Source organism: Poecilia reticulata, linkage group LG23 (assembly GCF_000633615.1).
Source record: "Poecilia reticulata strain Guanapo linkage group LG23, Guppy_female_1.0+MT, whole genome shotgun sequence".
NCBI classification, from domain to species: domain Eukaryota; kingdom Metazoa; phylum Chordata; class Actinopteri; order Cyprinodontiformes; family Poeciliidae; genus Poecilia; species Poecilia reticulata.
Window position 1 is genome coordinate 2,018,959 of NC_024353.1, and position 13,610 is coordinate 2,032,568.

The following is a 13,610-nucleotide window of genomic DNA, read 5'->3' on the forward strand; positions in this document are numbered from 1 at the left end:
TATTTATTGGGATTTATGCAATAGACTCACAAAAAGTAGGGTAAAATGGTGAAGTGGTACAAAAATTATGCGTTATGTTTTTGTTATTATGGTTTAAAATATATATATTTTGTGGGAGAAGCAGCATTTAGTTTTAATACTCCCCTAATCTGGAATAAACTTTATTTAAATCAAAGTTAAAACCCCGTTTGGTTAGGATTGCCTTCAATTAATAACTGGAACATCATTAGTTTTAGTCTAGATTGCAACTCTTTATTATTTTCCTTTAATTTGCCACCACAATGTTTTATTTCTATCTTATAAAGCCTTATGAGCTACCTTGTTGCTGGAAGAAGCAACACAATGATCAAATGGTAAACTATATAATCTCCTCACATGTTCAAGATAAAACCCACAATTTGATTCAAATGAATACACTAGAGTCTTGTTTGTGGTACACGTCTTTATTAAGGATCTTACAGGGAAGTCACTGTGATGCAAAGACTCTTGAGTCCTTTTTTATTCTCCAAAACTACTAAAAAAAAGGGCAACATCAAGATGGTTAATGTTATTTTGCCTCCACACTGAAAAGGAATGAGACACGTCTAAAATTACTGAGATCAACCAAAACACTCTGTCTTTGTCAGTTTACGATAGATGGATCAAGAAAGAACAAAGTTTGGGGAAAACGATGGTTAGCAAACACAGAAGCTCTCTCAGTGTTTTTTTTTTTTTTTTTTTTGGAAAGTCTTTAAATGTTTTTTATTATTATTATTATTTATTGAGAACTATCAAAACAAAAAAAGATCTATCCATGATCTCATATCAAAAATATATCAGTGGGTTTATGGCTACACAAGGAGAGAAAACATACATAAAATATCCAAATATGTACAAGTTGTGTGAGCTGCAGTTAGCAAATTCATTATATACACAAGGATGTTTGTCGATATTAAGCCAGAGAAGCGCTCAGCGAGTGAGCCGCTGCGCTGAAGTGCAGTCCTCATCAGAGTCCACAGTCTGTTTAATCGGGAACGTGTGTGTGTGTGTGTGCATTTAATCATCCTGAAGGTGCGTTCATGCAACACCGTGGTGCTGGAGGTAAACCTTTAGTCCTTTAGTGTCTGCTTTGATTTGGCTGATTACATGAAGGACCATGAGCAGAAACACCTGAAAGAAATGAAAAAAAAAATAAGATTTTTGTCATAAAACATAACATTTCATCCCAGTGAGTATGAGTGTGTAAAATAAATGTGTCACTAACTCTTCAGTGGTTGCTCTGCCTCTGGACTTTAGAGCCTCTGCCGTGGCCAGAATCCTCATTGGGACGTTTTCCGCTGGTCTGTGTGACGGGATGATGCTCGAATCCTTAAAACAAAAACAAAAAAGTGACATTTAGAAAGTTTTAACAGAAACTACCCCACATCACCCATTTAAATGGATTTATTTTGCACCTTTCTGCAGTGCAGGACCTGGAATCTGTGGGCTGCTTTGAGTGTAGCGCATCATGCTGGTAGCTGGAGCGTAACTGGGAACTACAGGAAGATGAAACAATCATCAGAGTTGATTAAAACAAACAGGTTGACATGAAAATATGAATAATTCAGAAGTTATAAATAATCCCTACCCTGCTTGTGTGTGCTGGTGCTGTTCTGTGGATCCCCCTGCAGGTAAACCATCACCCCGCTGCGCCAGTCTGTCTGTGAATGAACTGGCATCTGATAGGCTGAAAAATCAAAGAAAGACAGAACACATTTAAACCGATTGAATTTTAATGAGAAATGTAAAAGCAAGGAGGTGCAGCTGTGCAACTTTATTTAAACAGAATAACATTTTTTAGTCTTACTTGTTGGAGCCTGGGGTGAAGCCTCGACGGGGAACGCCATAGCATCTGAGGACGCCTCATTGTTTCCATTGGTGTTGGATGGAACTGTAGCCAAAAGGCCTGAGGATGTAAACAATAAAGAGTCAATCAATGTGGAAAGATACCTTACATCTGAACAAGAGAGAAAGAAAGTAACGAGTCAGCATACCCAGGCCTCTGTAACAGGAGAGCTGCTGGTAGATCTGCTTCATTCGCTCGATGTTGATGCAGCTGGCCTCAGCGTGGTTCACCATGGGCTTGGGGTAATGCACGCCGATGATGCACTTGGCAGCCTTCTGCACAGACTCCGGAGCATTCCAGGGATCGTAGATGTACTTCGCTGGGAATCCTCTCAGAATGGGTAGGTAGCGCCTGAACGGAGGGACGGAAACAGAGCGGGAATGTGGCGGATTATTCACCTATCCCAAGGAGGTTACAAACAATATTTTTTGGAAGTTATTTGTTTTATTAGGACTATTTTGCACCACTAAATCAAAAATGACATACATTTTTCTCAATCAGGTCAGGTTTTTATTAGAAATCCGATCTAAATTGATTTAATTTTTTTGACATTATCAGTTCGTTTCCATTAATATTTCTCATCCAAAAAGGTCTTAGGAGGAAATATTGTTTTTCAACATCTTCATTGTGTAAAATTCTCCGTCTCTTTTCTGTTCTGATGGAATCGCTCCTCCTGCTCATCACTCATTGATCCCAGATTCTCAGAAAAACGATCCAGATGTGAGAACAAGAAACACATTTCAATGCTCATGTCGCATCCATAGTTCAGAAAGCTGACCTGATTGAGCAAAACCAATTAGATTTTTGGATTCAGCTAATTAAAATTACCCTAAAACGGTTGAAAAACCCCAGACAAAGTTTTGGGCTGTTGACCTTCTAAGGACACACGGCCACCAGAATCGACCTAAAACGTTAAATTCAGAGTGGGACTCAGTGACGGTACCGTATGTAATCTCCGTTGGGGTCGGTGCGTCGGCCGAACCCGACTGGGCAGTAGCAGTGGAAGAACTGCTGGAAGAAAGAGCTGCACGAGAGCCACATCCAGCTGCCGGCGTTGACGCTCCAGTCTGCATCCAGCAGCAGCTCCTCGAACACCTGGAGACGAAACCGAAAAGGTTTGATGCGTTCTGCGAAACCGCACAGCAACTCAAAAAGTCGGCGTCCTCTACCTTCATGCCCTCCTCCCAGCTGATCCACAGGTCCCCCCGGGTCAGGAAGCAGGCCACGGCGTGCCGGGCCAGGTGGTGGATCCAGCCCTCCTGCCTCAGCTGCGTCATGATGGCGTCGATCCAGGGGAAGCCCGTCCGGCCCTCGGCCCACTTCGCCAGCGCCTCGGGGTTGCGGTCCCAGGGGATCTGGACGCAGATGGGGTTGCTGTCCATCTTGTCGAAGCAGGGGTTGTTGGTGGCCGCCGTGTAGAAGAACTCGCGCCACAGCAGCTGGCCGTACAGCGACAGAGGAGGGGAGCTGTTCTTCTTCACCTGGGATCAGACGTTAGAGAAGATTTAGATGGGCAATCGCTTTCTACTTGTCTAAACCTAAGATTGCCACACAAAGACGCAGATGGAGCATTTTCCCAGCATTTTTCCTAATTAAAGCTAATGCTACTCTTCCTGCAGCTGACTTTGTGTCTTCTCTTCTGTGTTTTTGTTGTTTCTTCCAAGGATGAGCTCATTAATGGATATTTTGCTGGGTGTTATTTTTGTTTTGTGTTTCTTTCCCATGGATCCCATGCTCAGCTGTTTTTTTATTTTCTTTTTTGGCGACTGAACCACTTTTTTCTTTGGTTTTATTTTCATACAAGGTCCTTGTGTTTAGCTGTATTTCCCTAGATGAAGATGGAAATAGTTTTTTTCTTTTTTATAGAAAGCACTCCTAGGTCAAGCCGACCTCTCAAACTAAACCTGATATTCTTCAGTGTTTATTCCTGCTAAAAATACGTCGTTCCTTCCCACTGTTGCCACATGCTTGCTCAGGATGAGGGCTTCATATAAAAGTTAGCTTAACTTTCTAAGACTGCTAACTTTTAACCATGTGGCTTTAATAACTACACATAAAGCTAATAGAAATGAAAATAACTCCTAAACTTGCACCATCCAAGCAAAAAGTCTCATGGTGTTGGTAAAAACACTCACCTTTCTGAAGAGGTCGGTGAGTTTGAAGTAGAAGAGGCGGCAGGAGAGGCAGCCGAAGCGCAGGTAGGGGCTGAGGCCGGTCGGACTCGCCAGCAGCGAGTTGGCGTTCATTCTGGGACGCTCGAAGTTCGCCACCCACGCCTGATGGCGAAACCAGTCGCGTTATCACAACTGAAAAAGCACGAGGCGATTTAAAAAAAACAAGCAAAAGATTGGACTGACCTTCCTCTCCAGGTGCCTCTCCAGTCGAGTGAGAGCTTCGGATTCTCCTCCAGGCCACACAGCCGAAGGCAAACCTTCGGTGTCAAAACCTGCGAGTTCACAATAAAAGCACACAATTTAAAACCAGCTTCATATCTCAGAACATCATCAGATTTGAATGCCTGAACTAGGAATGCAAGTTAATCTAAAGTTAGTTGAAATTATTGATCGACTAACGATTAATTGATAAGAGGCCACGTTCTTAAAAACCAGGGTTTTGTCTTTCCATAAAGGGCAACATTTTTATTGCATTATTAAACTCAGGAAGCCCTGAAAATCAACCGTGCTTATTCACACCACATCTTTTTCCATCATGTTACAATTTTTCTGCGCTTTGCCCTCCACCTTTCTCTCATTACACCCTTTGTAGCAAATCAGTAATTGTTGGGTGAAAAGTTGATGCTGCTCCGTCAACGTTAATGTGAAATTTCAGGAGTTTGTCGAGTGTTTATATTTCAAAACAGATTCTCATAACGACTCAGTTTCTCTTTTCTGTTCTGTTATATCTCCACCATTTTTAATTCTGAATCTACTTGCTCTGCTTACGGATAAGCAGTGGCACCCTCTGCTGGATGGAGGTCAAACTACAACACTAAAATAAGGTCTAAGCGGATCATTATTTTAATCTAATATTAACAGTAATTTGATTAATTGTTTGTGTCTTTAGGCTGAACTCACCTAGTTCCTCCAGAGAGGGGACCCCAAACTTATCGTCGTGGTCTTCAGACAGCGGCGTCGTGCATTTTCCCATGACCTCAGCCGTTATGGACTCTGCAGGCAGCTCCACGGCGTCCATCCGGCTGATGAGAGTCTGGAACCGCTTGTAGGTGAGGGGAGACTGGCCCCCGTTTAGTTCTATGATCCTGTTAAACACAAAAACCAAACATTTGGTTTTAAACCGACACGGTAATAACAGCAGCAGGGCTGTTTGGTGTGTGATAACTCACTTGTCCAGGTCGTAGAGCGTGTGGGAGATGCGAACTGTCACCTCCACTCCGGCCTCAGAGGCGAGCTTCTTAATGGCAGCATCTCGCTCTTTCCCAAAAGGCTCAGAGTCGTACTCGTAAGAGAGCCGAGTGATCTTCCATTCCTGCAAAACAGATTCAAAACGATTACTCAGGACTTCCACGAGAGTCCCGCAGCAACCCAAGTGTGCAGAATATAGTGGGTCAAATCACCTTGAAGAGTCTGGGAAAGACATCCGTGGGTTGGCCTCGGATCACGAACAGACGGGAGTTGAGCTTCCGGAGGCTGGAGTCCAAATCCTCGAGACTCTGCAGCAGGAACCTGCAGAGAGGCAGGAAGAGGAGCTGCATCAAACTTTTAAACTTTTATTTATTCAAACTGGTGTAAAACAACGACGCTCTGTTTGAGGAAGTGGAGAAAATAGAAAAAATAAACACATTAGAGGAAACAATTTAAGATCAGTAATCAAATTAAACTCATTTTCATTATTTTATGATTATTATATGATTATTATTTTATGATACTGATGCCGGACCAAGAGTAGGATCAATTTAACCTAAACCAGTTTTCTTTCTGAACCAGCATGTGGCGCTCTAGTACCACCTTCCTGGATGCCCTGAAGACCTCCAAATAAATCAGATGTTATGCACAAAATTTACAACAATAAGAGTGTTTTTCTACATTTGAATGTCCAAAACAGGACGTTTTCTTTGTGATGACCTACATCTGAACAATGCCTCCCATCTGAGGTGAACCTGATCTAAAAGCTGCGCTTTCGAGGAGTGAAAGAAATAATTTGATCTTATGTTGCTGCAGCTCAGAAGGCTGAAAAGAAGAGTAACCAGAAACATCAGTAAACCAGGACAAAACGGACAAAACTCGACAGGGAAGCAGAGGTAAGTGTGTCACTGGGGATAATAGGAGCAGCCAGAAGAAGCTGGTGTTTGTACACAAAGAACTGGGCAAGAAATCAAATGTTATCTCACACATTAAATTTTTTAATAATTATCAGTGCTAGATTAATACTTTATTTATGGGTAATTAAGGACATAACTGTCACAGTGTGTGTGCATGTGTAGCTAACATGTCAGTCTTAGTTAAAGATATATAGTTTAAGTTGGTCTTAAGCATTATATGGTAAAAAAATAAGAATTTCATACAGATTTTACAAGTTTTCCCACTTAGAAAGTGCCTATAAATTGTGAGATTTAAAAAAAAAGAACTCACACTGTATGATTTTTAAATAGTTAATTGTAATACCTGCACCTGTTTTAACTTGTTACACACTTTCAATCAATAAACTCCAACATTTAAGTGTTGTTCTTCTGTATACTTCCAACAAAAACAAATGAAATCCAATGATAACTCAATCCAAAATAGTTATATTTATACAGAAAGGAAACAGAGTGCAGTTCAGATTTAATCTATGATGTGACTCAGTAGTTAAACTGGTTTGAAGACAGGATCTATACTGGGAACATTTCATCGCAACCTTCCTTTATCAATACAACAAGCCCATAAACTAAGATGATTAACACAGCTACTTTAGTCATTATTTTAAAAACCATTTGCTATTTTTAATTTAATCCAGACACTGAGTGGCCATTCTTTAACTTTCCATTAAGCAAAGCTGTACTTTTTAAGAGATGATCCTGCTGTTCTGACAGCAGCTCTAAAGCTGACATTTTTAATACCGTTGACTCTTTCAAACTTTTACTAAAGAATACTTCAGTGGATTTAATTTCTCACTAATCAAACAAAAACGCTGGACGACTCAGACAATCTTAATAAAGCTGAAGAATTAAGAAAATTCATGCAATACTCTAGCTTGGTTTTTTGTGTGTGTCAGACAAAGTAATCATACAATGTAAAACTAATTAATATAATAGAGAGCTGCATAAAACTTTTATTTTGCTGATTATTGTATGGAACATAAATAAGTACTTTAACAGATGTTATTATTCTATTTAATGCCCTAATGACACAAATTAGCCTCAGCAGCATTCTATGAAACCAAATTGAATAAATAATATAATTAATAAATATGGCTGAAAGAGACTAAACTCACTTTTACTTTCTCTGAGCAGGAAGGTAGTAAAAAATATTTGACCATTTTCTGCCTTATTTTACTCTTCAAATCCTGAAATTTCTGAGCTAGAACAGAAATTATGATCATGTCTGTCTCCTCTTTATATATTCTGATTCAATGCTTAATCACACAAACAGAAAATTAATTTAAAAAGTTTCATGAACGTGATTTTAATCAGATATTTTCAACCTGAATGTTTTTTTCCTTTTAAAGATCCACTCGGCTACAAGTTGTTCTTTTTAGTACTTTTTGTTTACAGCACAGCAGGGCGTTTTATATCACACCTACACATGGGTAAACACAAGCAGAGCAGCAGCAATGTGGAGCTTCCCGTCTTGTTGCTATGGATACGGACAGCAGGAGGCGGAGGCATCCTGCAGCAATCCCACCCAACAGTTTTTACACCAACATAACAGCAATGTGAATGTCCTAATTACTTCACCAGTGTGTAAGTTAATCTGAGTTTTAGTTATTTTTTAGTTTTAGTCAACAGAAAGCATCGTAATAAGAATTAGATTTTTTTTATATCTAATTTTTTTGAGTAAAATGAACATTGTTCTTTTATTCTGTGAACTACTGACAACATTCAGTGTATTATAAGCCTGGCGGACCACCAGGCTTTACTTGTGCCCCCACCAGGCTTATTAAAATGTTTACATTTTATAAGACTTCATATTTGGTGTTCAGGTGTTAATCTTTCAGTCTTTTAATAACATAATAATCAAATTATATTTTCAGATTTCCTGTCAGCTTTAAACATTTTTAACTCAAAAACACAATGGCCGCTGGATGAATGATTGCCAAGCACCCAACCACCAGGCTTAGCAAGTTTTCTGGGGGAAACCTTGACATGTCTCCAATAATCAAAATTTGTTTTTATTTATTTGCAGAAAATGAGAAATTGTCAAAATCACGAAAAATATGCGATGCTTTCAGACCTCAAATAATGCAAAGAAAACAAGTTAATATTTATTTAGAGACTATAATACTAATGCTTTAACTCAGGAAAAATTCATAAATCAATATTTGGTGGAAAAACCATGAGTGGGTTTCAGTGCAGCTTTTCCAGAGCTGAACATTTCATAAAACATTTTAGAGAATACATGGAGAGTAGAGGATATCTATTATTATTGTTTAGCTTTTCTGTAAAAAAATAAAGTGTTTTTCTAGCCACTCTGAGGCTTTCTTACACTTGAGTTAAGCTTTTTTTAAAGAGTACCTCATGTTAAGATAGTAGTTTCCCTTGCCTGTCAAGAACACTGAGCAGCAAACAAAATGACTCTAATTTAATTTGGATATTTTTTGTTTTCAACCATAAACAACCTTCCATTACCTGAGGATGGAAAGTTTTCGTGTTGAAACTTTTCACCTTCTCCTTTTGGCTAAATTAGTTGAGATTTGTTGAGTCACCATCTGACGTCCCCACCCGAAAACTACGCACGTATTCAGGGACAAAGATGGAGGTTTAGGCTCACAGCTGTTCTGATCCAAGGTCAGCTTAACAACGTGAGACTGACCCAAAAAGAAAACCACTACGCAGCTCAGTTATAGTCCCGTCTGTATCCAACTTTTACTGTTTCTCCCTCTCATCTTTAGCTACTTCATAGAACAGTTCTACACCAACACGATCACTAAGAAGGAGCCTGTAATCATGACGTGAAAACAGATATCAGACGGCAGCAGCTTTTGTGGGGATTAGAGCTCATTGTGGACCAAAGCTGGGGTCTTTTAGTCTGGCAGGACAGCAGAAATAGATCAGAAAAACCACAGAGTTGAATGGTTTGCTGTTGACACACTGACCTACTTGTTCCACACCAGGGAATGTCAGCGAGAAGCGAGAAGTTGCCATTATTAAGTCATCTGGAGCGACCGTATTCGAGGAAAATCTCAGAGTAATGCAGTTTTAATAGTGTTTTGACGCAAAAACTGCATGGAAACGTTGAATATGTACACAGTAAACGGGACGAAGGAAGGAATCGCGGTATTGTGTGTCTGCACTGCGTCACAGCCGACTGCTGTTGCGTAACACTGAAAGAAAAACATGGACGCTCAACAGAACTGAATGAGATGACATATGAAACGAAAACATCCATTTGTGGACTGATGAATGAACAGCATGCTAAGGTTTGCACACACAGCAGCAGCTGGAGTGGAGACTGACATGGAGAACTGAGAGGGAATCCGTGTTTTGACTGGCCAAAGCGTCAACGCAACACCGAAGGACAACTCTGAAGGGACAAACATTCCTCCAACGTCAGAACCTGGGAAAAGTATTCAAACCCCTACAACTGCAAATGTCAATGTGCTACATCGACATTTTATGCGGTTAGAGCGACACGATGAGGGTCTGCAATAATTTGTACAATCACGTTTTACTGGAACTGCAGCAAATGTTTGACAATGATTTTCTCAGCGGCAAAAGCAAATGAGGTGGATTAGCATAGCTAGTTAACAGCTGATGGTGTGATTTAAGATGTTACTGTGTAATATCACTTCTGCTCCCTGGAAACTGAGCTGTTAGCATGTCAGGATAGCCTTCAGTCAGAGGCATTTTTACACTGAATGCATGACTGACTGCTAGAGGATGTCCTTTCTGCACACAGCATCATACAAGTTATGTCGACGTTTTAAAATACTTTCAAAAAGGTTGTTTTTTTTATTAAATTAGCTTTAGGATAAGCTTTAATTTTCTAGCTTTACACAAATACACAATTTTTTTTCAGCCATTCTTCTTAAAAAATATATCTCAAGCATAATCAGTGGGTGATGATCTACACTGCTTGTGGTACAAACTGTAAACAAGACTCCTGGCTCTTCCAAAAAAGCTCAAATTTGCCAAATGAGTGATAGCAGTCGAAATATTCTGAATGTTAAACAGTGAGTCTTTCCAGCTGCTGGAAACGTCTCCACAATGTTGTCCCTGACCTCCCTGCCGTGTTCCTTGGACTTTGTGGTACTGGATGTTCACTAATGTTCTGAGGCCTTCACAGAACAGCTGGATTTATATAATGAGATCACTTCTGACGGCAGTGACTTGGAATATATTTAGAAGAATGTAGGATCTGATTCTTAATTAATCCTACATTTATGGGGGTTTTTAAGAATAAAAACACAAGTTTCTTATTCCATTTCAGGGTTATATGCTACTTTGTGTAAGTTTATCTCATAAAACGTCAATGATACAGATATTAATTGAAAAATAACATCCTAGAAACTCTAAAAAACATGCAAGAAACTTCAGATGTGCTGGAAATCACCAACATTTAGAAGATCAGTTGAAACAACAAGAGTAAAGTCATCGCTTCTATGAGTAATCAGGCTTATATATCAGTCAGATTATTGATACTTTGACCTTTGCTTATTTATATAATAATGAACTAGCTGTATTATTTTTTTTTTTTTACAAATAATAATATATATGCTTGAAAAGAAAATCAATGTGGGTTAAACTTGTTTGATTCTGCAGGGTCAAGCCATGTTTCATATGTGCGAAGGTTCACTTTGATTCACAGCAGTCATGTCTTTTTTAATCTGGGACTCATTTCTTCATACAATTACATAAACCTCTAAGTTTAATTGAACTAACCCCTGAGAAGAGAAACAATAGAAATCCAACTGAAGCGACCTGTTAGGGTTTTGTATTTTGGAAGTATTTACCATCCATTAAGTCCCATTATGGCTCATTTCACTTGCCGAATATGCAAATTTTTTTGAGTCTCATCAAGTTAAATTTGCATCTGATTTTATCAGTTATGTCTTGGTTTGGTAACTCTGTGTGTTTCCATCCCTTCATTGTTATTTCAAGTCTTATTTGGACTTTTTATAGAAGCTCTTGTGATCATTTGGGTCACTGAGTCTTTTCTGTATCTGCAGTAACTTTCTGTCTCGTCCCTGTCCACTTGCTACATGAATGAAGTCTAGTAACTCTAGATCTGCTTCCAACTGAGAATTTATTTCCTTCAAAAATATTTACAAAAATAAAAAGGTTCAGGTTTCTTTTTTAAGTGCGATTGTTTAAAAGTAAACCTGAAAACAACACAAACCTTTCCAATCATTCTGATGTAAATTTGCTGCCATGTTTGAATCATTTTTGTGTTGTAGACCCAGTTTAAGACAAATCTGAACTGTCAAACAGATGACCTCACATTTGACCCCACATTACTTCTGCAAACAGAACAGTTCACGAGAACTCAATGACTGCAAGCATAACAAGCCCACATCATCACCCAGCCACCATTGTGCTTAACAGTTGGTATGTGAGGATTTTTTTTAAAGAACGGTGCATTTTGATCCAATATCTTTAGTAACAGCAGCACTGTTATTTGTAATATTGTTGTATGTTCCCCAACTTCACAATTACTAATTATCAAAGGTTTTTTAGGGGGAAAGTAATAATTCTCTTTATTTTTTCTTTCTAATTTCATTTGCATCACCTGATTTTCACTTACTCCCCTAGTAGATGCTCAATTCATGAGGCAGAATTCTGCATTTTACTCCATTTTGTCCCAAATGTCGATATAATCTGATGTTGTATTAACCTAATTTTAATCCTGGGAAAATCTTGTAAACATGAATGCATTATGAAGTGTGTTAATGGGTTGCTGCTCTCACCTCCACCTGTTGATCCCGACGTTGGAAGATCCAGCGAACCAGGGGTCGAGGATGTAAACGCAGCGGACGGTATCAGCCCCCAGCAGAGAGTCCTTCAGCGACGGGTTGTCGTGGAGCCGCAAGCCCTTCCGGAACCAGTGGATCGTATTAATGACCATTACTCAACTGGACGAGCCCTTTAGTTATTCCTTTTGTGAATGATATCAGCAGTCTTCTTCTTCTTCTTCTTTTAACGGAGCTCACTTGATTATTATTCCAATTCGCAGGTAATTATTATAGTCCAAGGAGAAGAATATAGAATAAAAAATAGAAAGTCACTTCAGATAAGAAAAAAAACCTTAAGCCCGGATTTTTTTTTTTTTTTTTGATTAGCCTTGCTCTAACAGAACTTTTTCCATAATGTGGAAGAATTGATAAACAGCTGATTCCTGAAGCATTTGGGCGCAGAAAAGTGAGTTTTCCAAGGAACTGTAATGACGTGAACCCGGCGAGCTTTAGGACCCTGGTCGCTGCAGCGCTCTAGCCTGGTTTGTTGTATAACTTGTTATTCTGAATAATGAAAAACCCACAAATATTGAAAAAAACAATAAACTTCTCGACTTGTCTCTTACTCTAATGACACAATATGACTGTTAAAGACGGAATATTTAACTAGCCTGTTATTTTAGGAGGTGAATGACCAGAACGCTCCGTAGCAAGACCGGTGAACACCAGGAAAGCCTGTTATGTAAACTCGAAACCACGAAATTCGTCGCTTTAATGTCGTCCAAAGAAAAATCCAGTTGTCAAAATCCTTCCTCGTGCTCTTCCAAACGGGTTTCCACGCTAGAAAGCAGACGTCTGAGTGAAAATAAGTGGTGATTTTTTTTTCCCCTTATGGCCAGAAGACCGCCGATTCTCCCGTATAGCCGCACCTACTGCAGTTCCTCCGCCAACTGGCGACGTCCTCTGGCTCAGAGCTGCGCTGTGATTGGTCCAAACCGATTCGTGCGTGTCACAGCGTGGTCACGTTTTAGCAGCGTGCTCTCTCCTACGAGGCGAGGCAGCCAGCGTGTGCGCTGGACTCTTGCTTTATTATCAAGTTATGACCTCATATGGTGTCTTAGACTAGCATGTTACCAGGTTAAATTAGTTATGTCTGGATAACTAAGGAAAATGAATGATTAATGGGAGCACAGCTGGTTATTTTTGAGGACCTAAAGCAAGCAATAAATATAATTAAATGAATGGTAAATAAACCCCATTGTTTGCATAACACCACACAAGAGCTGATTTTGGGGGTGTAAATGAGATCTCCCCATAAATATTAAAACAGCGTTGTCAGAAAAAGACCCGGATCAGCACACGAGGTCGTACGTGTGTTACGTATTGTTTACAGTCGTTCAGCTGCAGCTTTACCATATTTAATCCCTTTTTGTTATTAGTCAAACCGTTTCACAACGGTGCTTCACATTTACAGACGCAAATTATTCGACTTCTTTGATTAGGTAGTTTTAAAATTACATTTTTGACTATTTATTCATATACAGCCCCTCTGCATGTGAATGTGCGCACATTTTCCTCTGCAAATACATTACTTAACTCTTCAATGACAAATAACGATTATGTAGTTTTATCAAAAAAATAGTTTGTTTATTATCTGCATGCTCGGTTTCTTTTTAAAGATCAAAATAGAAAAATGCGT

At 39.3% G+C, this 13,610-nt stretch overlaps 1 protein-coding gene across 1 annotated transcript; it reads right to left on the bottom strand.

The window, feature by feature from the left end:
• Positions 1–422: 422 nt before the first annotated feature.
• On the bottom strand, positions 423–12,865 carry cry1a (cryptochrome circadian regulator 1a). The gene is made up of 14 exons (XM_008400469.2): positions 11,927–12,865; positions 5,439–5,547; positions 5,208–5,350; positions 4,939–5,123; positions 4,222–4,310; positions 4,000–4,140; positions 3,034–3,345; positions 2,808–2,959; positions 2,013–2,215; positions 1,826–1,924; positions 1,607–1,705; positions 1,434–1,514; positions 1,244–1,347; positions 423–1,149 (listed from the first exon to the last, which is right to left on the bottom strand). The coding sequence occupies exons 1-13, from the start codon at positions 12,082–12,084 to the stop codon at positions 1,247–1,249; spliced, it is 1,872 nt and encodes a 623-aa protein (XP_008398691.1). The 5' UTR covers positions 12,085–12,865; the 3' UTR covers positions 423–1,149; positions 1,244–1,246.
• Between the last annotated feature and the right edge of the window lie 745 nt (positions 12,866–13,610).